This window comes from Siphateles boraxobius, unplaced genomic scaffold, assembly GCF_051911475.1.
Source record: "Siphateles boraxobius isolate OS27281-9 unplaced genomic scaffold, OSU_SipBor_1 13, whole genome shotgun sequence".
Classification (NCBI taxonomy): domain Eukaryota; kingdom Metazoa; phylum Chordata; class Actinopteri; order Cypriniformes; family Leuciscidae; genus Siphateles; species Siphateles boraxobius.
The window spans coordinates 29,604,454-29,632,163 of NW_027508733.1; the positions used below are offsets into that span (position 1 = coordinate 29,604,454).

General features: G+C 38.3%; 1 protein-coding gene across 17 annotated transcripts in view; it reads left to right on the forward strand.

The window, feature by feature from the left end:
• Positions 1–377: 377 nt before the first annotated feature.
• dock3 (dedicator of cytokinesis 3) overlaps positions 378–27,710 on the forward strand; it is a 205,597-nt gene continuing 178,264 nt past the window's right edge. For 16 of the 17 annotated variants that reach the window (XR_013203395.1, XR_013203394.1, XM_077226928.1 and 13 more), the window contains exon 1: positions 378–842. Coding sequence is in view for 15 of the 17 variants with exons in the window: in XM_077226928.1 (XP_077083043.1) it covers positions 806–842 (37 nt within the window). In the remaining 2 variants the exon portion in view is untranslated. The remainder of the gene's footprint in view (positions 843–27,710) is intronic. The other variant, XM_077226929.1, reaches the window with a different exon arrangement.

A 27,710-nucleotide genomic window follows, 5' to 3' on the forward strand; every position in this document is an offset into this window, starting at 1 on the left:
GTGAGTCATTCAGAATAAAACTGAGGTAAAAACAATAATAATTCAATTAAATAACAAAATCAAACGCCAGAGAGATTGTGAAATCGTCTAACACAGTTGAGAAATCGCATATTAATTAGGCTATAATTCTACAGAAGACTAGCCTAACTGTATTACTTTAGTTGAGAGACTGTGTAGCCTACATGGTTTAGTAGTGTGTGCCTAGAACCTGTAACACGAAAACTAACGTCAAGTGCCTGATAAAGTGTTTAAAATATCGACCATCCTACAAACTCAAACATGAGTCAATAATAATCCAGCGCGCGCTCTGTCGAGCGTTTACTGTAAAGCGCGTGTCCCGTTAGAGAGCGACAATCTGCGTCATGTGACGGCGAACGGACGGACGGAGAGATGAAGATGGCGCAGCACCGGCGATGAAGAGTCTCTCGTTCACACCGGAAAATCACGGAAAACCGTATCGATTAGGCATAGAAGAACCACGCGCGCGCACGACTCGAGAAACCCTCAAGGTTAGTTTGTCCTCGCGTTGTTTTGTCGGATTCCAGCGATAAATCACGACTGACCGAGTCAATGAAATAAATAAATGATCGTCTCCATCCTCAGATGTTGCTGCCGTCGCATCCATAACGGGAGATCCAGGCGCGCGGGTGGGAAACCTGAGCTGACGTGTGAAATATGTCGTTTGTTTTATGAAACGCACTGCTGTGAGATAAACACGTCTGAGCGTCTGCTTGAACTTTAATGTGTCATCTTACATGACATTTAACCGAAACTCTTCTGATATCTTGGTTAATTTACCGGGATCATGTGGACACCGACCGAGGACGAGAAAATCGGAGTGGGTGAGTTGAAAATATGTTTATTTATCATTCTTTATGTAAACATACACATTAACCTATAGTTAGCGACTGATTTCAAGTATTTTATGTGGCTTTCAAATAATTTGATGATTTGAGAAGGCAAATAACATCTGATGCTGTCATATGAAACTAGATGCCATATAAAATGTATAAAAAGGCAATGTTGAGTTTGGAGAAATTCGTAACCCATTTTTATGTATGTAATACTGGTACTTTCACCAGGGTATTACTACGAATTGTATTGAATTCCTCGTGTAAATCTGTCTGCACGACTGTTGAATACTAAGGTGATGTTACAGTAGTACACACACACACACACACACACACACACACACACACACTGCTGATGTTGAAGATGCTCGACTGACCGACAGGGGGCGCTACGAGCGGTGCGTTTCCAACAGGTGCATATGGTGGAAAACATCTAACATTTAAGTCTATCACTCATCATCCACATCACCATCATCATCAACATCTCAGCTTCCAAAACAAAAGGACGCCGTCTTCATTGTTGAAATGCACTATCAGCATGTTGCAGTGGTCACCGTTTATCCGAAAGCTTCGCGTCAATGCGTGAAATGCCAGTGCAGTTTGCCTCCCCTACTGTTCCTGACAGAATCACACAAGCTTCGTGTACAAACAGAAGCAAATTCAAACGCAGAGGTCATTAGTATACCTTCAAAAGAATTAATCATACAGTGGGGTAATATTGCTGCAGTAAATACAGGGAACTTGACTTATTATTCTCATAAGGGCCTGATGAGTCACCATTTTCAGGGAGAACAGCATTAAGGGTGGGTGTTTGATTGGTCGTGTACAATCTAGTTGTCATGTCGGTCAGATGAATGTAGATTAATAAAATGCATTGTTGTGTAGACTCAGTCCCGTTGGTTCACTTCCTGTGCTCGTGTGAGTCGCAATACAAAATGACAGCCTTCACTACTATATCTTTGCTTGATGATATTTGTTGGCTGGTAAGTGGTTTGAGTAAATTCCTCCTATTTTCAACAAGCCTTTTTAGGCGCTTCAAAATTGAATACTCGTATGGGTGATTCTTTAATTAGGGCAACTTTTTTGTCTCCAAGGATGATTTTAAAGAAAAAATACTTTTTTTGAGGGGGAAAAAAACTGTAAAGGATATCCTTAAAATTTTGGTTGCATTTTATCTTACGGTATGTGCACTTACGGTGTACTTACCTGAGAAAGTACTGGGTAATATAAGGTAACTACATGGGTTAAGGTTAGGTTTAGCTATTGGCATCAATAATGCAGCATTTTTAGTAGTTTTCACGGATCCTTGTGAACGGGGAAATATAAATATTAGTTTAGCTAAAAAACTTGCATGAAAATAAATGTTGTTTTGGCAACTAACTGAATTAAAATAAGATTAAGTTGAAGTGCTACAATTACTAAACTACAATTATTTAAAAAAATAAATAAATTGGATAAGCACATAAAAAATTGCTCAAATTTAAACTAAAATAATAAGTAAGCATATATACAGTACATAATATTAAAATAACACTACTATCACTGTACAATATACCAAAAGACACTTCTTGTTGATCAGGTTTGAAGAAGTTACATTAGATTTTAGGTTGTCATAAGTGTCCCTAGTTGAAGAATAACACGTGTGATATGATGTGGCGATATTCATAATGCCATTTTACAGTCATTTTTCTTCTTCTTTGATGCTGCCTTTTGTTTGCAGGGAACAGCAAAGCAGTCAAAGTAAATACGAGCAAGTTTGAACTTTAAAATCTCTCCTCAGGGAGCCATATAACCTCAGATACGGCCCATTTGTCAGAGCTGTCATCCGACATCTGCTTTAGTTTTAATGACTATATTTTTAAGAGCTACAGAATTATAAACCTATAGGAACAGAGCAACTATTTGTCATCCAGAAAAGCAGATCTGTCAAACGGATGGGAGTTTTAGATCGCGAGGCAGCAGAAGGTGGAAACTCATGGATGTTCTCCAAAAGATCCCCCCCCCCCCCCCCCCCCCCCCCCGAGATTCTGGCACGCCATTGAAAAAACAGCTATTCACGCTGGCTCTGTGTGAATGGGTCTTTGTGATGCAATGGCCATGTTGAATGTGATGCTAACCTCACAGCCTGCTAATGCACCACACAGTTCACATCAATGAAGGCCATCTCTACTTTTACTGTAGAAAACATGTTGAATCAATAGTGGTTCCATATTAATTCTGCTTAAAAAGGTATTTTACATTAACCATCACCGCCACTGACTTTTAATACCATATTTGGGACCAGAACAGATGATATTAGTGTCGAAAACAGAACATTTTGAGGTTGTAAAGGAAATTTTCATATTTGAGTTGATGATTACCACCACATATTACAAATTCCACCTCTTATTTTGATTATGAGGACAATGCTACTAAAGTACGGCCTCATTTTAGTAACTACACTATTCAGCACTGGTTCCTCTACATAAGTCATAGGTGACATTGTTGATATAATGGAGATAATAAGATGGATAATCTCCAGTAAGAGGGCCAGACTGCCCAATTTTATGGTTAAAGAGCCAACTTTCCTCTAATGCCTAGAGGTGATGTATAATTTACTAATGTGCACAATTACATCCCATTTTGAACTGGCGTTGCGTAATGCTATATCCTTGGGGTATTCGGGAATGGCAGCACTCATCTTGCATTTCATTCAAAGTCAGATATTTCTACTAGGATATTTATCTCATAATTGTTCAATGTTTGGAAGATAATGGCTGCGTCTGATATTGAATACTTCCTTGCTATATAGTAGGCGAAAGACATTACTTGACAAAAGAAGCCTGAATTTACAGTACTGGCAAAATATACCCATATGACCTACTACTTCTGGTGAGATTCTGAAGTGTGCATATGATGGACACTTTACTATCCCATGAGGCCACAGGAGAGGATTTATGAATAGCAGTGAATCGACGTAAGTGACACTGGTAAGGTCACATGACAGTGACAACATGGCAAATGTAGTATATCCGGATTTATTCATACTACACATAATCATACTATATAGAACATACTTTTTTAGCGCTCAAAAAGTAAGTACTTATTTAAAATAAGTACCTACTCAAGTTAGTATCCTATTTCGGGTGCAGCCAATGTGTAAAGATAAAATTACTGCGCTAGCATTTGTTTTGCTCGATTATCAACATAAAAGATAATTGACTGTTTTCGTTTGTTAAACGTTTGCAAGATGTAGCTAGACAGGTTTTTATCATGAACTTTAATTTTTAATTGGTTTAAAGGTCATTTTCTGGTAGCGTTGCATCAACTGTGCTGGTGGTCATCTTGAACTCACACTGACACCTAGTGGTGTGGATGTAGAATCACACAAAAGTTTACAGTTCGTTAGCCTCATAGCATAATTGCCTAGCATAAAAACATTGATTGTGACTTAGGCAATTATGCTATGAGGCTAACAAGTTATTGATGCCATTGCATAAATGTGACATTTGCAGTGGGACATGATTCATTTATTCTGTGAGCAAACGTGTCCAATTTTAGGAAATTACCAAGATAAAGTGAGTTGTATTCAGCTGGTCATGTGATTCCAACATGGCTGCCCCAATGATGCGAGCAGCTCCTTCTTAAACAGAACTGCTTTTTGGGCTACTGATATAACATAGTGATGTATCGACCAGGCTGATTAATCAACATCCTGCTCTATAGATATCTAAGATCAGAGTTCGGAAGTTCTGTAAATTCGGAAATAGAAAGTTTAAAACATGAGCACTTAGCATGTGCTAATAGACGTGATAGTGCTAATAGCACTCTTCTAGTCCCTTTTGAGATTTGTTTGTCATGTGTAACTCTGTTTAAAGGAAGGAGTTAACAGGCAGATAGGGGAACTATTATGTCCCCTAATTTAATCCGTATTGGATAGACGGCTATTGAGGCCAAGCCTCACGCTGAGCCTGGGGACACTTTGGATATTTGCCATTGAATATTCATCTTTGCTTAATGAAGAGGCTGCGCTCAATTATAATATTATAGAAGGATGTGATTGTGGGCTGTCAAAGAGACGGGGTGAGAAGGAGGGTGTCCATTTTTGTTCAGGAGATCATTAAATGCAGTTATGTGCCTATGACAGGAAAAGTGTGCTCAGGATTTCTGAAGTGTTGATGGAGGCACTGTGAGAACTTTTATTGAAAAAGTAGGTGGTGGAAAGTTTGTTTGTTTGCGAAACTGTCACGTTGCAGACTCACTGCAGTTAGTTATTATCAGTGTTTGCTAAGGCTGATACCTCAATTTATGCAGCTTGCTGAGGTGTGCTATTATTTTTCTATCTGTCCAGATTTTTCGCCTGACAGACAACAAAGTTGGCAATAAAATCACATAGACTTACATCTAACTAAGACCAGAATATTAGTACTTGGAGGTAAGTAGGTATTAGCAAGAAAACATGCTAAAAATGTTAACTTGTAAACTAGCAAAACAAAATGAGCTCCAAATCTACTTCCGTGAGAGATCATTATTATAAAATGCTTACCAATTTTGGTTAGGCTAGTAACGCAACACAGACTTGGGGGTTAGCATGTGGCTAGCATAGCAACATGCTTAAACACGCTTACTTGTAAAGTAGCGAAACAAAACTAGGCTCCCTTGAGCATTTATTGGTAAAATATGCTTACCAAATTTGGGTTTGTTTAGGCTAGTTACACAAATTACTGATAAGTAATTTGGGAGAACTTAGTCTCAGTGCCGTCATTGCAGCATATAAACTATTTTTGCTGTTTGTACTGTTATGTTGATAACATAGATCTCTTGTGGAACTGCTGGGACCGTTTCTCCGCTTGTGTGTCTCCAAAATGTGTGATTGTGCAGAATATCAGCAAGAGCGTAACGCAGGGAGAATAATGCAGACAGAGGAGGGAATAACATGGCACAAAACACTGGAGATGTCAACAGTCGATACCTCCACCGAACTGTTTACAGTCATTCTTAACCAGAGGGGGCTTGTTCACACATAAATGTCACTGTTGCAATGCAAGCAGACATGAACATTTGGGAAGGAAAGCTTGCTGGGGGAGTACAATTGGCACGCTAGATCTGTCATCTCAAGCCCCCACACAAACTCACGCACGCTTTCGATTGTGCGCTTCCTCTACGCGCAGTCCTGCTGAATGTTTTCTTGGGGCAATGTATGTAAATTATATTAAAAACTGATCGTTACTCTTATTTGGTCTTCTATAGGGCATTTAAAAGCTTCATTCTTAATGTAGTCTTATGGTCAGGCCTGTGGCCTTAGTGGGTTTTTGACGGGTTTCTGATGGGTTTTCTAATGGGTTTCTGTAGATATTATTAATGTTTTTGCTTTTTATTAGTGTCTCCTCATTACTTTGTCTATTATGTGATTCATAATATAGTTAGAATAATTGTTCTACAACTAACTATAAGCAATTTAGCAAAATACATATCAACTAACTCATTAATTTGCAACTACAGTACATGTCAACTAACTCTCATTAGAGTATTAGTAGAGTATTACTTATAGTCAGTTGAATGTATGTTGAGGAGCATCAAAATAAAGAGTTGGCAGATATTAATAAGACAGTCTACTAATACTCTAATGAGAGTTAGTTGATATGTAGTAGAACATTAATAAGTTAGTTGACATGTAGTTTCAAAGTCACTTATAGTTAGTAGAATGTGCAGTGGACCATCGGAAAAAAAGTGTAACCAAAAAATTCTTACTGACCCCCCAAACTTTTTGAGCTGTAGTGTTTAATATACCAACCTCAACATTTCTTTTCTCAGTAATGAAAATTATTTATGAATTCAAAATGTGAATCTTTAGGACTTTTATTCATTTTACGATAATGTAAAACCTAATTTAATGTGATATATTTCTGATTGAAACTAGACAGTGATAAAAATAAATGTTGGTGGAGCTTAAGTTTATTATTCACTAATTGTTTGGATAGTTAAAAAGTGTGCGATACATTCCAGAACAGAGGCAGGTTTTTCTAGGGGAGGGGCTAAAAAATAAACAACCTTGATGATGTCACTGGAAAAGAAAAGTTATTTCAGCAGTGTAAAACTGCAGATTTTGATTTATTTTGTCTGAATACCATTTATTATATAAGAATATATAAATCACTCTGTATATTGTCTATGATGTAGAGAATGGAACAAGGATGAGGATTTATAGTTAAACCTCACTGTAACACTATAGATAATATCTCGGCTACATCTTCCTTCCGAGGTTAGAGCATGTTTTAATTGCATTTAAATCATTACCGCGAAGAGCTCTGAATTAATTAGAAGATCTGATACCGAAGCAACAGAGCGAGTGGTTTTAGGGGAGGCGCTGTCCAAGGTGCTGAACGCAGATGCATTGTTCAACACACACACACACACGGATTGATACCTGAGACGCTCTGGCAGCAAATGGGTTTACCACGCTTTTCTAACACCCAAGAAAGACGCATTCAACAAATCCTCAGTTAGATACTCCTTCAAAACGCGTCCTCTCGTCGAAATCCCAGGTCTTATGTGGATAGCGACATAATCGCTGTGAAAGTGGCGCGTCGGAATCCTCCTATTTACCTTTTCCTCCGGCCGATCCCGACTCTCCTGAATGAACCTGACTGAGCAGCCGGCAGGTCATTAGTAAAACATTCTGGAGCTCTTGCAATAAGATCCCCTGATTTTGCTAGCTGAACAAACTTGATTAGCTCTCTTTCAGTCACTCACTACATCTCAAATCAAACATTTACCTCGCATCAATATTCCCCTGATTTCAAGTAAATTCCAGGCACCTTTTCTTCACACACTTCCCTCTAGTCAAACAGTCTCTCTCTCGCCGTTTATTGCCCTCAACGATTGATTCTTTCTGTCGACGGCTTGCCCTAATGCTAATCAGTGAGATGTGCTACAAGATTGCGATATTTCTCCAGTGAACTGGTCTGATGCTGTGCGTTAGTGGCCTTAGTTTTGGATTGACAGCCATAGTGGAGTCTTTATGATGGTTTATTTAGTCGCCCTTTGATCATCATTCGTCCCCAGGGAAGCGAAGGCCTAAAATTGGCTGTTATCTTCCCAGGATTCAATCTGGATGTTTTATGGTGCATGTATAGCTTGTTTTAGCAGCGTAAAGAATCCAGATTTTGATGCAGAGCGTCATTATGGGATGTTTTCAAGGACTTTGAATGTGTTCCGTTTTTTTTATAGAATACATGCATGTAGAAAGAAAAAAATATGGATAGATATTGAACAACAAAGTTCTGGATGGATGGATAGGTCAAAACAACAGATGGATAGAGAATGAGAAAATGATTGATAGATAGATAGATACGGTAGATGCATGTAGATAGATGTAGATGCCAAGTACAACTTTTTTGTTTGTGATTGAAAGTATCTCTTCCTCATAAGGATGTGCGTTATTCTTCTTGCAGACAAGGCTGACAGAAGGGCCCTAAGCATTGTGGGATTCTGTCTGAGAGTTCCGTTGATGTTATGGCAACCGTTGGGAAACAGAAGCCGTCCTGCAGAACTCTGGCACAGGGATTCCAGCATTACCATAACAACCCTGTTGTCACAGTCAGAAATTAGCATGGTTTAGCAAGTCACTGCCGAGGTGGAGAATCACATGTAAGCCGACCTTGTGTTGTAGAGCAAATGTTTAGATTAGCATGAGGGATTGGGATATTTTACTACTTATTTGTAATGTATCGTGTCTCTTGTATCATTTCTGAAGGAGATATCGGTAGTATTTTTTTACACTTTTTTTACTCTATCAAACAGTATATTATCTCACAGGTAAGAAAGTGCTATAAAAACTCCTAAAAACCTGTTCTCTCAACCATATAGATCAGTCTCACTAGAACATTCTGAAAGTGCTGATGGCTAGTCCCCAGATTTTTTTTTTTCTCTACTAAAAATTGCCAGGCTGCCCTTTTCACTAAACCCAAAATAGAAGGGTGAAGTCAGCTGTTAGAACTAAACACTTTTGTCTTCTGAAAGGCCTCACTGCCTATTGATTAGCCCTCAATGACTTTGTTAAAGTTGACTGTGTATGGCATGTTCATTATGGGAGACGTGCGTGCGTGCGTGTGTGTGTGTGTGTGTGTGTGTGTGTGTGTGTGTGTGTGTGTGTGTGTGTGTGTGTGTGTGTGTGTGTGTGTGTGGGTGTGTGTGTGTGTGTGTGTGTGTGTGTGTGTGTGTGTGTGTGTGTGTGTGTGTGTGGGTGTGTGTGTGTGTGTGTGTGTGTGTGACCGTTTGTGTGTGACTGTCTGTCTGGCCTGTGTGTGTGTGTGTGTGTGTGTGTGTGTGTGTGTGTGTGTGTGTGTGTGTGTGTGTGTGTGTGTGTGTGTGTGTGTGTGTGTGTGTGTGTGTGTGTGTGTGTGTGTGTGTGTTTGTGTGTGTGTGTGTGTGTGTGTGGTCACATGGCTGGAGGCTGGAGTCAAAGAGCCCCTTGGTGACATAAAACTGCATTTCCATTCCCACTTTGGGGCCAAATGGATTTAGTGGTTCACTTTACAATGATCATTTCCAAGCACAAATAATGCAAAAAGCCTTTGGCTTTCACTATGGAGTGTCTGAATAAGGGAAATTAAAGTAAATGAGTAGTTAAGTTAATAGATAGATGGATGGATAGATGGATAGATGAATGGGTGAATAGGAAACATGACGGATCGATATAAAAAAAGGATGGATGCATATATAGAATGACAAAACGAAAGAAAGTCAGATAGACGAATCAGATTAGAGCTTGCCAGTTTGACAAAGCTCATATTTGCAAACAGTATGCTCAGTGATCAGTGAACAGACTGTGGGTGGCTGAGTTTAGCAGGCTTAGCAACATGAAATAAAAAGAAACATACAGAAAATGTCAGCCACTAAGCCTTCAAATTATCTTAAATTATGAACGAGCAGAGTACATGTTTCCTCTTTATTTAGCCTGTGCTCTGTTTTTCTTCTTGAAATACTCCTCCTGTGGACTCTTGTCACATATGTGCCATCGTCTCTTTGCCAGGTTTTTTGTTTCCTGTTTTCTACCTCCCCTTTTATCCTCACATTTCCTACATTTAAAAAATCTTTATTTATTTCTCGCCCATTCTGTCCCTTTCCCCTTCTCACGTTTCCACAGATGGGCAATTACTTTGACCCAATTCCCAGCTGTCCTCATGCTAATGGCGCTGTGCTATGACTGTTTTTAAGTCTGCTTTACCTTGTACATGCTAATGTGCCATTAAGTTTTTACAATAGTGTAGTGCACACATCGTTTTCCTACTGCACACCGTTCTTCCATTGTGCAGGGGTTAGGGTTCCTCATTCACATCTACATGAATTCCGGTAGTTTTCAGCAGATATGGTTTATAATTCTGCTTCCAGCACTTTGCATCAAACACACTACAGTTCATATGGAGTTCATATGGCTTTTTTTAGTTTGAATGAGTTCAAAACGCATTTTGTGGTCAATAGAGTCAGAGTCCATCATTCCCATTGGGATAGGATGTGCTAACACACAACTTTTTATCAGAGATTTGCATTATCCAATCCAGTTGCTCAAGCACATGAGCAATAGCAATAAATGCTGTTGGCATAACTAGTTCTAAACACTCCAAATGACACATTCACAGCCAATCAGAACACATTTATTGGCTGTTATATTTAAAAGTAATGCGTTACAATACTGCGTTACTCCCTAAGAAATAACTCATTTCGTTAATCAGTTGCTTGCTTTGGAAAGTAATGTATATGCACCATTCTGACACCAAAAATGACTAAATGGGACACCCTACGGTCTCATGGACTTAACTGGACACGCGCGCGCAGCAGCCATTGTAAGTCCACAAGACCGAAAGGACTTATGAAGTGTGCCATTTGGGACAGGGCCTAAAAAAAATAAAACACAAATGTGATGTTTATCTAACGTCACAAGTATTTTTTGCTTATTTGTATGGTTGAATTGGATCATCGAAGCTCAGCAGCAACGACATTAGTTAATAAAGTGAGATTAAATACATAAAGTATATTTGTGTAATTTACCATATTTGATGATTGCAGGTTTGTGTAATATTCTGAGTTTGCATTTCACTGTTTTTATTCATTTTGAGGAATACTGAATCTTTTTTTGTGCCAGTGAGATGTAAATGCATTATAATATTTAGTCTACAACGATCATGCTACTCAGCTTACTCACGATTTCTCTCAACATGGGGACAGGAGAGCTGTCAGGGAGTGAATGGGAAAACAAAGTAACTTCCACCACTTATTTGAAAAAGTGACAGATATTTTTTTTGAAATTATGTTAGCTTACATAGCTTGATGTGAAATTGCATACTTGTTCATTTATGTTTTGCCCGACGTTAGGAATGTCTTTTGGTAGATTTCTGTTGAAGAAAGCCTGATCAGTCCTGTGGGGTATTATACATAGCTCAAATTATGAATTAATCATGATATGCTGCGTGGTTTAACATTATGCTAAGTTAGCTCTCTAGCCAGAAGCTAAAATAGAGGTTCCATCAGCAAAGTGGACACTTATGATGTGCATTTTTCAGATTTTTACAGTAATCTGCCTATGGCGTTGATTGAGATACCCAAGATTTAACATCATGTTTTGTATATCTTTCCCCTCTCCGTTGTAAATATGTTGCTAGCTTATCAATTCTCATTCTAACATGATCTTTGGTTGTTTTGATGGATTTAACATCTGTAGTACCATAGTAGAATAATTTCCCATTTCTGTCAAAAAAGAAATGTAAACAATAACTACATTACAGTTAGGAGTCTCCAAAAAGCATTTCAACATTTTTATTAGGACATTGAGTTTGTATTTTTAGACATAAATCTGAATTCTCATTACACAGCGATTTGAAGAAGCAGTTGTTCTTGCTGACCTATTCGAGTACTCAAATGAACTTGAGACATATTTCATCGATAACATTGTAATTCTAGGACATTTTTGCTATTTTTATTGATATGAAAGGTTGAGGAAGGATAGGATGAAGATAAGTGGGTAGACCTTGAGCCTAATGATTACACTGAGACCCCCCCCCCCCAAATAAAATAAAATAAAAATGTCTCCAAGTGTGTCTATAATGTGCCAAACATCTATTAAATGAAATAAGTCATTCTTTATGGGTTTGTTTGTAATGGCCACTGTTGTTGAAATGCAATCATTTTTAGCATTAGAACTGACATTGAGTCTCCCTTCCACCTCAAAAACTTTTCTTTTCACACAAAGCATTCCTCATTGGTTATGCCTCTTTGTTGCCTTCTAAATGTTAGTATGTTAATGATCCAGATAATAATTCTCCAGAATGTGAAATCAACTTATTCATGCAATTCACGGACATGCCGCTCTTACAAAGCATTCAGTCAATGTAACCGGTAAACAGCACGGAATAATTCACCTCACACATGCATTGTCTTGAGAGAAAGGCCTGTCTTAGTCGATCAGCTGAAGGAATGTGTGAGTGTGTGTGTGCTCTAAAAATGTGTGTGTTTAATATATTGTTACACTAGCAGGAGGACAGAGTTATTAGTACATTGGAGACGTCTGGGCACATTTGTCTCTTTCCCGGCAAGGGGGCAAACTTCAAATTTCCTGAGCAGTGGGAGCCCTGGTAAATGTTTAGGCTGTAATATTGATTGTTACAAGGTTCCCTAATGGGAACAATGTGGATAAACCATTTACAGTTAAAGTGTAGGTCACATTCTCTGTAAAGTCTATGGAGTTTATATGAATTAGATAGAACTTGCATAGTAAGTACTGATGGGAATGCCATGAATTGAATTTTTGATACCAAAACAAAACTTTTTGGGTAACTTTATTTTAAGGGGACATAGTTACACGTTACTACATGTACTTACTATAAATGCACATGTTTATTACAGTTTTTTGAGTTATCTAGTCAGTATCAGTATTGGTATTTTATTAATATTAATCACATACAAATCGGCAGGTCATTTAGCCTGCATTTACAGTGCAGAACCTAATACACAGATCTATTTTTCTATGAGATTGTCTCTTTTCTATACATTTGACATGGCCACATTGTGTGATCAAATCGTTGTTGTTTTTTTCCCCCGCTCACAATATAGTGTGCTGTTTACTTGAGTGCAGAGTGCAGTACACATACTGTAATGTTATAAAGGCTAAACACTCCCCCAGTGAACTCCTAACCTAAATTAATGCAAACCCTTCACCTAATGCAATGGGAGATGTTGCTGTATTGCTAATGTCAAGGCTTTTAAATCTGACTGAATACATTACAGAGGTAACGTTCATGTAGCTTAACAGTTAGCTTAGAAATCTTTCACCTTTTAGACTATTATTTAAAAAAATGCAAATGTTCAAGGAACTTGCACTCTCTTGCAATTCATAGTTGGCTGTAGACCAGCTGGATTTAAGCTAATATCTGTAAAATACTGAAAATGCTAATAACTCCATGAGAGCTCTCACTTCTTGTTGTGCTGCACTAAACACTGTTGGTTTTCCTGCAACTCGTCAAATTAAATCTAGAGGTTTGTCATTACAAACCACTCCATCCACTCACTCTTAAAATTTAAGAGCTTGCATCTTTCCGCCAGGTGATCTAAACTGGGTTAAATGAGAAGATAAGAGACTAGCGTAGGTTCACAGAGCCTATGCTAATGATGCTAATGCTCTAAAGTAGCAAGCATCAAATGGCATTAGCGCAAATCTCTCCAACATTTTTCCCTGTTTGATGATGAAGCTCATGCTGTTGACATCAAAGCCAGTCATTATGGGACATGTTATATCTTATTCACGACTGTTTCATCCGTGTTGTTTACGAGGGAGGAAGACGGCCCACAAGTGTAACGTGTAGCTACTTAGAGCCAAAATAAATCCAAAAATACAGTCCAAATAAATGTTTTATTCAGCCTTTATTTTACATAGAGCAGATATTTGGACCAATTAGATTTTTCTGACAGGGTTAACCAATGCAACATGATAGAAACAGACGTTAAGTGGCTGACAAAATCTCTTCTCTAGCATTGCTTGTCACTGTTGAATGTGGTTAGGACAAAAACTTGACAGGAAAGAGATTCCATGAATCCGTTTCGTCATGTGTTACATTTTCCAGGAATGTACATACTGATAAAACGTATGTTGAGTGCACTGTAAGTCACTTCAGATAAAGGCACCTGGCAAATGAACAAGTGTAAATGTAAGAGATAGGATTCATCGTTCCATGTCTTGTTTGGAAATGATTTTAAGCAGAGATAGGGAGAAACACAGACAATGGAGATAAAAAAATAGGGCAGTTTAATCCTGTTGTCTTTGCTCTGCAGCTGTGACATGTTGTTTTATGTGTACCCTCTCTCTCTCTCTTTCATCTCCCTTTTCTTATTTTCCGGGGGGCCTGCTGGTGATATCTGAGATGGATGTGACAGCAATAGACAGGAGTAGCACAGGGACTCGACCCTCAAGCCTTAGGGATATGAACCTGCGCCATTTTTGATTCCCTTAATTACCTTCATTCTGGAAAAAAAGCTACAAAAAGTGGGCAGTGTTAACATACCTTCTCCTGTCCCAGTTTAATATGCAATAACTTAATTCAACTTTTTCTAAACTCTTTTGTTTTTGAACATTTAACACTTTAACACTTCCCGACAAATACAGACTGGACATGTTCAGTTGACAAAAATAAATGACAACCATCGGCAACAGACGGCGACAGGAGTAACACACTGATCCGTTGTTGATCGGCATCTGTCAGTGCAGTGAGAATTAGCCTTTATTCAGAGATATTTCTAGTTTATTCCTACATGATGCAATGCTTGTGAGTTAGCAACAATAATGTGTAGCTTAGAAAAAATCGAAATCAGAGCCAGATGATAGTCCTGCAAGGTAGTGTTGTAGTATTCAAGACCAAGACCATATTTTCATGATATGAAGCATTTGGACTCGTCTTGACACAGACTTGAGACCGATTACCATTCTCGGACTCAACCTACTGAGTTCTTGGCCTGGACTGGAATTGAATAATTGAATAACTTGGTCTTTACTTCAGAATCCCCAACCCCTTCTGCTTCTTGTGCCAGATCCTTTCCTACTTCAAGCAAGGACAATTGTCATTTCACTAAAAAAAAGAAAGAAAATTATGTAGGCCAACATTAGATGACTAAGTAGCTGTGGACCCTAGTGATCAGCTTATGCTGAGGGCATTAGTGCTCTTTCTTTTACGGTCTTGAGTCATGCAACCTGAGGTTTTGTATGCCGCTGACAATCTGAGGACTTGTAAAATTACAATCATTTTAATTAGCCAGTGCTCCATTACCTTTTTCCTTGAATAATACCAAGCAGGAAATGACACACCTAGAGTGAGCATACATATGTATGCACAGACCCATCCCAAGATGACAGATGGCCCTGAGAGGGTTATAGGAGACACATGGATGGTCTGAGGATAGCAGTACATCGACACACTATTCATGTGTAAGATAGAGAGGTCAAGAAAAGCTTTTACACCCTGCTGTGTCAGCATGATTCCATTCATACCCAATTTCCTGCTGCTTTTAGTAATTGGTAGCGGCAGCTAGACGCACCCGAGGAATCTTCATGTGTGAAGTCTTATTTGCTAATGCTATTTTGTACTCTAATGCCATTTAGAGTACCTGACAGCCTTTACTTTTTTCTTTTAAGGTTACTTTCTGTGTGTGTGTGATTGTATGCGTTTCAGACTTTAGCTCCACTGCTAATCTGTGAATGTGTGCGAGCACCATCTGGCCATGGGGATTTATCTGCCTTCGTCCAATGGCTTCTGTCTGCTCTCTCCACCCTCTTTCCTATGTGCTCTCACTTTCATGGCTCCAGTATCAGCCTCTCTCTTTCCTGTCTCATCTCTGCTGTCTTAGAGTCGCTCGTTTGTTCTCTCTAGCCTCTCAATGTCTTTTTGTTTGTGGCTTTCGCTTTTCTTTTCATTTTTCCTTCCTTTATGCAAGGTGCATTTATTTTGGTCATCTGCAATTGTCACGTGTCCCTAAACACAACAGGATAAAAGAAGAATGCAATGAACACAACTTAGTCTTGATTTCTTTCATGTTCTTAGCATAACAAAAAGATTGTGCAAATATGATTTAGAGCGATTTCCCTCCTCATCCATGAAAACATTGTTTCAACTCTGAATTGAAGACAGCACCATCATTGTTTTGGTCTTAAGATCCTCTGCTGCCATTTTGTCATGAAAGGGTTTGGTTGGAATAGATACACTGGTACTCAAGATACCACCATCTTTTCCTGTACCAGAAATGCTGTACTTGAGATGCATTGCCTATTAGTAAGAGTGTTCAATTCTGCTTGTGAAGGGCCACTTTCCTGCAGAGTTTACTTGCTCCAACACACACACCTGTCTGTATGTTTTTAGTAATCCTGATTTGCTGGTTCAGGTGTTTGTTAGTAGTAAACACTGTACGAAAGTGGCCATCCAAAAGCAAATTTGGACACATTTGGTTCAGCTTTAGGAATTGTCCGGATTGTGTTATAAGCAGAGTGTTTTACAATATTTTGGCTTCATCTAAAATCAGAAAAGCAATACAAGGCTTATTGTTTTACAGCAGATGACTTTTTAACACCAATTAGTAAACTTTTGTCATGGGCATTTCTCCATTTTTTGTCAATTTCTAAGTTTTCATGAGTTTCTCAGGAAATCCCTAAGGATACTGGCAACAGCAGATAGTTGGGATGTCCAGAGTTGGCACCTTGGGCTTTGCTGTTGGCTTTAGTTTTTCTAGGAGACTGGGATGGCGGAGGGCACCTGGTGCTTGCCAAGTGCCTGCACACCTCAGGACAGGATGGTTTTCCCAGCGTAGCTCTTAGCACACACCCGGATACACTTTAAGTAATCCATTTAATGGGCATGACAATATGCGATGCCCTTGGCTCAAAGAGCTGCTCCTCTGCTCTCATAGATTCTTGCAACAGGAAGTGGACAACATGACTTAGATTATTTTAAAGGATTTTTTCATTGTCCTAGTTGATATTATGTCTATAAAGTGTTGCATGACTTGTTTTGTTTTATTTCTAGGTGAAGTGGTTAAGCAAGTTACAAGTGATCGCACCCTTGAGCAAGGCGCTTAACTCTGGGTTTGAGTTTGTATTCATTTCATTGAGCCGTTCTTTAGCAATATTACAGTAGTCAACATTTGAAGTGGATCGAAACCTTTCATCAAAGTTATACATGCATTTTGAACAATACCTGTTCTTGTCTTAGGGCAACTTTTTTTGATCCACTTCAAAAGTTGACTTCAGTATGTGAAAGCCATGGAAATCAGTTCCATTCAGCAACAATAGTACATTTCTAGGGTTCACCGTAAATGTGCTTTCTGTTGAAAATTAATACTCAATGTGCTTTCAATGTGATTCAAATAATTGAAATCTATATGATCAATGAAATGATCTACTGATCACTGGAGTTATATTATCCACAGCGTTAAGAGAAGTCAACGATTATAGTGACTTTAAGCCTGTGTGATGGTGGCTTAGCCCATTGCTCCAGTTATTGTGTAGACTCACCATCTGGACCCTAATCCCATAGAAACGGCATCTTTGTGCACCTTTGCATGGCCAGAGAAAGCATGCTAGCCGGTCTGATTGCACGTGTATGCTTCCATAACAATTGCAGTTATCATTACTTAAAAAAAAAAAAAAACTTATTACAGGACAGTATTGGACATTGCAACTTGGTAAGTGCATTATTAATTATTGATGAAATTCAGTGTACACTGAGGATTGCCTAAATGAAACAAGATTTTGAGACTGGAGACTAAGACGTTTAATTAACTTGCTAAAATTTTATACGTTTAATCGACTCTAGAAGGAACCTAATTCATTAACTTATGTCCATTAATTAAGTTGTCTAAGATGGGATCTTAGGCCCTGTTTACACCTGGTATTAAGATGCGTTTTGGTTGATCGGTTCACAGGTAGATTAGGGAGACACTTGGTGTTTTAATCCGTCTCCTCTGTCCAATTTCGACTGCTTCTGTCCTGATTTCTTCGAGGGGAGGGTCTATGGGCGGGTAAATGTATGGTATTTTTCAGATCTTTCGATCTAATGGATGAATAAGCTCATGCAATTTACATATGGATGCAACTGGAGACGATGGAAAAACATACGTAGAGCAGCAGCTTTCGTTTCTGCTCTGATAGCCGCGAGATCAAACGCTGCGAGTGTGTGTTAGAAATCAGGAATGGTGAAAGAACATTGTGCTTGGCAGGTTTTTCATCTTCAAACCAAACTTGGGTCTTCAGTCGACAAAGTGTAAATCCTGTCTGGTTCGCGCGAAAATAGAATTAGAGTAGATTTGAGTTCTGTATTATGGATAGTAAGTCAAATCTATTTACTTTATTCCAAGAATTATATGAACTTGTCAACTTGTGAATGTAGAGTGACAGGAAAACATTTAGAACAAGAATAATCCTTGTTGTTTGTTACTTGTTGACCATTATATTTCCAATGACCTTTACTGGATAGGGTTTCTAAAATTCACTGATATATCCGCAAACGTGGCAAACCTGCATCTGGCGATTTCCCACCAAAAAGTGGACTGGCCATACATCAATGCATTTTTGCTTCTGAAATGGGAGCCTTGTGTGACCCTAGAGAGATAGTAGTTTTGACAATGTTTTTATTTTATTTTTTAAATCTAGTCATGATTAGCCAGTGCACATTTAAATACATCTATTCAGTATTTTCAAACATATCACCATAGTATTGTACAACAGACTCAATGGAAAAGATACCTGTAAAGAAAGGGCATCACCGGGGATGAAGAGGTGCCACCTGGGCATCAGACAGCGTGGCCGTCCTGGCCGCTGCAGATAAGTGCCACTGACCTCATTAACTGCATCCCTGGCAGCACGGGAACCGCTGAGATCAGGCTGACAGATTGCGCGCAGTCTGTCCTCCGACCGTGCCATGGAGCGCGGCTCTTCATTCACGGCTGATTGGAAAAGGCAGCGTAGAGCCAAAACTCACTCACATTGAAAGGGAGACAGAGAGAGAGCGAGTGATAAAGAAAAAGTGCAAGGGGCCGACTGACGTGTTGGGGAAGCTGCTTGCAAATACACTGGGACTTCGACTCTTTTGATTTTCCGTATGCCCCCATGTCTACTTTCAAGGGCGCTGGTCTTTTCCTTTTATCTCTCCTTAGTGAGGCACAATAAAACAACACCACCCAGTTCCCAAGATTAATTTGTATACCTTAGAGTAAAAGCAGTAACTGTTGACCTCAATAAAAAGTTTTTTTTCTGAGGCTGCAGGGAAAACTTCTGCCAAAAGACTTTCGATTGTTTCAACTGAGTTTAGTACAGTATCGTTTGAGACCCCTCATAGCAGAGAATTTGACCTCTTGTCAATCATTTTCTTCTATTTCTCTTTTTCATTTTACTCTGTCAGAGGCGCTCAATCCTGTTTTCATATTTTAGCAATATATATTTGTGTATTATGGTAATACAAGTGGTCTGGAAAAAAACTATTTTAATGCAATTAAGAAGGCAAAAAATCACAATTGTCATAAACATGACGTAAATAAAGTATATTCAACATTTTGTTTGTTTCTTTTCTTTTTTCTGTTGTATTGTGTGTCGTGACATTAACCCTTAAACATATACCATTGAAAAACCATGGAAATGCAATGATATTAATCTTGAAGATCATTATATATATGATTATGATACATCTGATACCATTATTGAAGTATGGTACCACCACATTCATTTTAGTAGATTTATGAATAGGTTTATATATTATGTATATTATTATGTATAAAAAATAGTTAATGCATATATTCAAGTCGATTTTTACATTACGTATCACTTGATGAGGTTCAGTATGAATACTATGCAGGTCTATGCAAGTCTGTACCCTCTCTACAAAACGAGTCGCATCAGATTCATCCACGCAGGGATTGAAACATTTGTTTTGCATTAGTCATCCCCTGCGCACAAAGACATTAACATACACTTTACATGCTCCTCCCTTGCGCACATTTATAAAAAAATGCACTGCCCTTGTAATTTTGTTTCAACACGTACCTTCACGACACAGTGCTGAACGAGTTTGCATTTTCGATTGTTTCTTTTTATTGCATTTCAGAGCGTTTTAAGCATCCGTGTTACCTGCGTATGCTGGCGTATATCATGCTCGCACATGACTTTGATTCTGAGGGCTAGCTAGCAGACCAATACTGACCCATTCAGCCATTTTGTTGCATCAGCCGCCCAAAGCCAAGTAGAAATCCCTCTTATATGTTGGCATTGAAGTGTGTACATTTAAAAATGCTAAATTAGAAAAATGCATGGTCGCGTGCACATGGCAGGACAGAGCTGCAACATTTCGCCGGCTGTCCCAGTTGCGATCGCACGCATGAATGATCTCACATCCAAACTCACATCATTACCTCTCTGTGTGCATGTGTCTAGAGGGCTAAACCAACTGGCTTGCTGACATGTTATTCTTGTAATTATTCTGTTTTATTCCGACTTGATGAAACGGGGAATACATTTCAACCGAGAGACTAATTAACAGAGCTTCCCAGCAGCTGAGAATGATGTGATAAAACCCGCTAATTATTTGAAGAGAACATCTTTTGATTTAATGCAGTTCGCTAGCACCACCTTAACAGTTTTCCCCTTAATTCCTACACCGTACTGAGTTACAACGCAGTCATTAGATGGTAAATGTTGTAATTGGCGTATGGTGTTGTTGTGCAAATCTGAAGTCATATAAGTCAGCGATACTTTTAAATCAGTCAGCAGATGCTAAGTGCATCCTCTGAGAAAGATTCATTTGTTTTCTGTGAATTGTGTGTTAGCCGGTAGAGATTTTGTTGTATTTTTGTGAGTTTTTAGTTTATTTGTAGTGTTTAAAGTTCAGTTGTGTGACACTGACGATCAACGTCATAACTAGCGGCATTAGTGTTGAATTTGTTGGATGTGAAGTTATAGCTTTGTGTAAATTGGAGCTATTTTACACAACAATGGCTCATACAATCAGAATTCCATAAGGTTAGTTTTATAAGTTATAGTGTATATAGGCCTACATATAATAAGTCGTTTGTTTAGAAAAATATCTTCTAGTTTGCGTCTATAAAATTAGATTTAAAAAAAAATTATTATTATTATATCCATAATTATCCATTATCCATAATTTTAACATTACCACCTGGTCATGTAGCATATCACCCACAGTGTTATTTCAGTTTTTATGTTTTTTATTAGTATTTAAATTAGCTTTTACTTTTATATTTTCACATTTCATTGTAATTTTAGGTTACGTTTTAGTAATTTTGTCTTTAGTTCATTTTTATTTAAGTTTTTTTACTTTTAGTAATTAAAACTTATTTATAGTACTTTCTTCACTAAAAACATTCCTAATTTTAGTGTAAAGTTTGTTTTAATCTAATAATTATATTTTATTTTAGCTTTATTTCAATAGCCAAAAATTATTTTTAATAGTTTTAGATTGTAACAATAACACAACTGATTGCAAATTAAGTTAATAAATCATTTATAACAGAAACAAATTATTTAAACATTAGGCTACTCCTTTTGATTTGATTTTGTTTCATTTAATGCCATACCTTAGTGAACACAAGGACATACATCTTTAAAAAACAAGCTTTTTTGCAAGTTTTGAATGGTTGTGCTCAGTGATATAAATGACTCATAGTGTGATATAAGATTTTCGTCATACCGCCTACCCCTACTTGCTGTTTGTCTTAACATTCAGAAGCGACTTCATTCAAACAACACCTCATAGCGCGTCATTGTCCAATGCGAATGTGAGAAATAAGCAGTGAAATTAATAAGTGGGGACTTCGGTCCCTTGTGACTGGTGACTGGTGATATCATGACGCTGCGGGATGAGTGTGTTAGCACCATAGGCAAGAAAGAGGATATCAGTGTAATCACACACTAGCTTCTTTTACATACTGGCCCTTCCTCCACACCGTGCCGCATGACTCTACCGCAGCTTGTGATGCTACAAGACCAGGCTTTGTCCTCGACAAGGCCTCTGTTGCCTATTGCTTCACCACAAGACCCAGTGAAAGAGATCGAGTTGAGTTTTAAGAGTATTTAATGCCACTGATTTTATATTACTAGACAGCACTCTAGAATACCCATTTCTGATTGGTCAATCGCAGCATTTAGCAGTCAAATATTGTTCTATAATGACTGTTGAATTGTAAAATGGACCGTTGTCCCAGGTGATTAATGGTTGTGCTAATTTTACGATATGTTCTGCGTTTACATGCACCCTTATTTTTCTGTGGTGGTAGCCTCCGTACTGAAGGGGGCGATAGAGTTCCCTTCAAATGTCTGTGTCATTCAACCAGATGTATTATGGTCTCGGTAGCTAGCAGTAAAAATGCTGTGCAACATTCTCTTCAAACTGTTTCTCCGACAGAATGACCTGAAAAAGAAAACGGACAGTTTAAGCTAATGTGCTAATATGCTAATAATGAACTGCATCCTATAATATGATACTTTCTACTTCCCTACGATATAGTAGGCAAAAAACAGTATGTGAAAAAAGCACGTGGCAAAAAGTACCCAGCATTCTTTTGTGTTTTTCGTGTACAGATGTCAACGTTGTCAAAACGAGATCCCTCTCACATGGATCCGTGAAAATGTCTAAAAACACTATTATTCATGCCAGGCCAGTAAATGGCGATGTCACTTTGTAAAGAAACCCTACACGTCTATAGACTGAACACATAATGCACATGCGCATGACATCAGAGTTGTGGGAAGCTCAACGGTGGTGACGTTGAAGTCATGTGACCCTAGTGTGGTTCGTTTATAACCTACTTTTGGCTTTTAACATCTGTTGTACTTAGGCTTCAAAATGCATACAAGTTGTGTTAATTTATCATGATGAACAAAACGTGCAAGAATCATAAACTTTTCTTGGTCACAGAGCTTATTTTCCGGCAATGATCCAAAAGCCAATGGAAAACTGTTATTGTGTTTTTGTCAAGGAAACCAGGGTGACGCTAACTAACGCATTGGCCTACAAATACATCATCACTGCAGCGCTATATAAATCCAGCTGATTACATTTCCTCCTTTTTCTGTTCTCATCATTTCTTGTCATTTTTCTACGGTCAAAACATCACGTTTTTCTGAACAAGTTGCCTCAAATAACCAACCCTATTTTAATACAAAATCACTGTCACAAATAGGGAACATCTGATACGTTCACATCCGAAATACAAACCTGCTCGGACAGGTCGAGTCCTCGAGGGATGTGGCTCATCGGGGGGGATCAATAGCTCTCAGGACGGCAGTGTGGGATCGGTTTGTCCCCTCCTCCCACAACCGAACAACAAAAGGCAAATGCAGCCGCACTCAGTTCAGAAAGCTTGCATGGCACATTCCTCTGTGAATTCACTGCGTCAGGTGGGACACTTTCACCACAAATGTATCCATAAATGCCTTATTCTCCTGCAACTCCTACTATCCATTACCTCATGCTTTTTTTGTTTCCATAAAGAGTAATGTTACGCAAAATCAACCCACCCGAGTTCCTCTTAGATCAGGCTTCCTCAAAGCTCTCGATGCACTGCAGAGTTTATCTCCAACCCTGATCAAACACACCTGAACAAGCTAATCAATGTCTTCAGGATCACTAGAAAACCACTGGTAGGAGGAGAGTTTGATCAGGGTTTGGACCGGATTTGAGGAACCCTGTGCTAGATCTTCCAGTTGCATAATGCATGGTGCGAGTGAGTTCCTACACAGATTCATCAGCACGTCACACGCTCATGCATGAGCTTGGCCACCGCTGCTGCGTGTCCATGAGCGGAGCTGGTTTTCTCCAGCTCAGGCGAAGCATATCCGGGTCAGTAAGTTGATCAGATTAACTGATTCTAACAGGACCCTGAGGGAAGGTGCCTTCCTCCTGTTAAACTGCTAATTTGCAGTGTTTTCGTGACCTCACTCGGAGGGTAGCACCTAGTGGTAACTAGTATGGCGGAGCAGCTTTAGGCCCACCTGTCAAGCGAATCAAATTTTATTCTATAAATGAGTGCTGTCAGTAATTAAAACAACATCCTTCCTTATGGGGTGGCAAATGCAAAATAAAATATATTATATGAATATACATAACTGGCTGTTTTCTTCAGATTTAGCAATACAAACACACTGTTTAAGTACATATTTAAAGTGAACTTTTGAAATGTATTATCAGGGCTCGACATTAAGACTTTTCATGTGCTTGTCAAGTAAATATGTCATTTATTCTCAGACAGAGGTTTATGAATGGGTCATTGAATCTTTGACTCAACCGATTCATTGAAAATGCTGAATCGTCCAGTATTGAAAACACGGCTGAGTGTTGCTGTGAGTTGCGCTATGGTTCTGCTGTGATCTTTGTTTGGAACTATTTTCATTGCTGAAACAGAACAAAAACAATCAATATTGCATCTAAAATGTAAGTGACAACTGTTTATTGAACTGTTGAAATCAATGTCACATTTTCAATCGCGATGGTATTCAGGAAAACAGCACTTGTCATGTGATGTCGCTTAACTGTATCATTTGTTAAAAAGGTTAAAACTCCACATTTTGTTAACTGAGTTTCTACTGCTGCGCAAATTTTTTCCCATTTCTACTCAAGAAGCTGCGCAAGCTTCAACAGGGCAACCTTGTTACCGTCAGTAATACATTTATTATCCACTATCGATCGCAACTTATTGGCGTTTTAATCATGCTACTTGTTCGGTCAGGGCAAGTCAAATTAATTTTTACTCGTCCCTTCAAAAAATCCACTTGTCCCGGACAAGCGGACACGCGTTAATGTCGAGCCCTGGTATTATTTTTAGGAACACTTTAGGTTAGGGTTCAATCCCCGCTATTAATTATATTTACATATTAGCATGCATAATACTAGCATATTGGCTGTTTATTATAGGGGTGTGCCATATCATACCGTCCACGATAATACCGGTATACATTTTTACATGATAAAAAAGTGTCATATCGCGATATCAATGATATAGCGACGCGATGACGTACGGCGCATTTACGTTCCCTAGCACGCACAACAACAACACCTGTCTGAGCGCGAGAGCAGCCTGTCAGCCTCCGATGACGATTTAGCAATTTCACAAACAGCTTGAGTGTTCAGCGGGGCTGCCGACGCGCGTCTTCTCTCGCGCACGTTTAGGAGTCGGGACATGACTGAATGGTCTCTTGCACAATCGGGCCATCAGTGCATCGTAACTAAAGTTTATAATTTTCAAGTCTTCTTAACTCTTATCAGTTTAAACATTCAAGCGGTTTTAAACTATCTAGTAAGCTACTTGCGCACTCTCTGAGAGAGTTGCACTGCGTATATACATAGAGTGCAGCTCGCGAGAAACTAAAGTTATTTTTCGCGGATTATATCGCTTTAATGGGGGGAAAAACGCAAAATTATGTCAAACTTCCGGTCTTGGTAAGTATACTCATAAACACAGTCGTTATGTATAAAACGCATGTTACAGTGTGACAGACAGTATAATGAAAACAGCAATGGATCCGTGCACTAGCTGTAAAAGTGACAGCAGCCATAGGCTGTGCGTCTGTCATTTATGTTGTCGTCAAAACAACAAAAGATAGCTTTAATTGTAATGAATGAGAATTATTAGCCTATGTATTTAATTTAATCAAGAAACAGAACTAAAAGACTGTGTTATTTTACATTTGATTACTTTATTATGTTTCTGTAGTATTTCTGAATACTGGTGTTAGACCTACACACATTTAACATTTAATTCAAAGATTGAAATCCTTGTGTTGTGTAAACTCTTAACAACAAAATTACCACATTGTAAAAACGCAATGAGTGAGCAAACATTTAGGCGAGATAAACATAATAAGAAAATTTTCAACAACAACAAAAAATAATTTTCTATATCGTCATAAATATCATTATCGCAAATATTCTTGAAATATCGTGATAGAATTTTGAGGCTATATCGCCCACCCCTAGTTTGTTAGTACTCATAAAGCACATATTAATGCCTTATTCTGCATGACCATATTCTACATCCCCAAATCCTACCCAATACCTAAACTCAAACGCTACAAAAACTACCTTACTACTATTAATTAGCAGTAAATTAGGATTTTATTGATGCAAAAGTCGTAGTTAATAGTGAATGTTTCACCATTCTAAAGTGCTATCTATCTGTCTGTCTATCATTTATACAAGTACAGTTAAATCTAAAAACTAGTAGATGTTTCAAACGTTTTATAGTTTAATTCAAATAAATGAAACAAAATGTATTAAATGTATATAAAAAAGATACAAAATGTCTGAAAATACAAATGCTAAAGGCAAAAACACTATTACAAAAAACAAACGAAACACATCTTGGCAGGGCAGCTGTATGTTTATAGTTTTCACTGAAGAGCTTGTGTACACACTAGTGCCTTTCACAGGCAGTCACGACTGGACATTCAAACGCGCTCTGTTTATATAACACACACGCTCTCTACCTCTCTCTTTCACTTTAACTCTACACGCACTTTACTGCTTACCTGTACAACCCACAGGCTGTTATGTTCGAGTTGTATCTTTATTCTGTCCATCAGAATTTCCTCTCGCTAATCCAACATAATCCTTTATAATGCAGCTTTTGTTCTGATCCGTGCTGCCATAAGACATCACTGTTCACTCAGATGAAATGGGAAGGAAAATCAATTAAACCAATCAGTCTTACCATAGCAGAGATTTTCATTGGTTAACTTCTTGACCCCTTCATTTGTTTGAGATTTCAGCATATTCAATCCTGGCTTTAGACGTAAAAAGAACCAAAAACTCAACACGAGTGTATATATACAAATAAATAAATGAAGTAGTAATAAATGTAAATGCTTTGGGGCTGCTTTTAATTTCCATATTAAGAAAAGCACTTGCTATTAATTTTTGCAGATAGATATGCAGAGAACATCGAGTGGGTTGACGCAACTGTTTCTGCGCGCGGCCCATATGTGCTGTAGCAAAAAAGCATTTAATTTGTGTAATCATGCATAATTTCAAATACTCAATTAGCAAAGCTTTTGATCCCTTGAAGGGAAATTCGAATATATGGAGGAAAATAAGAAGTGAAAAAACAAAAACAGCACCCTGCCATCAAATGCTTCAACATCTGCTTAACAACATCACCGCCATCTACAATTATATCAGCAGTCGTTAAAAAGTGATTTTTTTTTTCTTTTTCCAATGAATGCACCATTTGAATAAATGGGTCATTTTTATTTCCACGTTAACATTCATTTGCTGGGCGTCTTCACTTTGGGATCTCATTTAATTAGTGTCAGAGTTGAACTGAACTGCATGCTTACTAGAATTACTGTATCACAGTTTGATTGAACCGGTTTGACGGTCACGTGGTCCGACCATATGGAGATCTGATCCCTGTCGCAACACAGCCAATGATCCACAGTTGGCACAGGACAAGCCCTGGAGGCTCGTCTCAGGCTAAGATTTGTTTTGTTAATGCTTTAGTCATTTGGTTTTGTGTCTGAAGAGCTTTTGGTACAAGCGTATCCCTTACAGGCTTGGATTGGTAACACTGTTGATACTGTTTGCATTTACACTGACTTGTATTCAAGGGTTAAGAAAATAGATCTTGAGGACATTTGAGGTCACATCTTAATTATTATTTAATTTTTTAGTAATATCATGCATTATTAATTTATAAATATATTTATGTTTTTGGGGTCTCTCTATAAAAGAATTTCCTGTTTTTTTGACTGTTTTGTACAGTTTTGTTTTGATTAAAAGATTGTCACACTATTTGAGGGTTTCTTTCTATAAATGTATTCATTGAATGAGGCATTTTCATCATTAT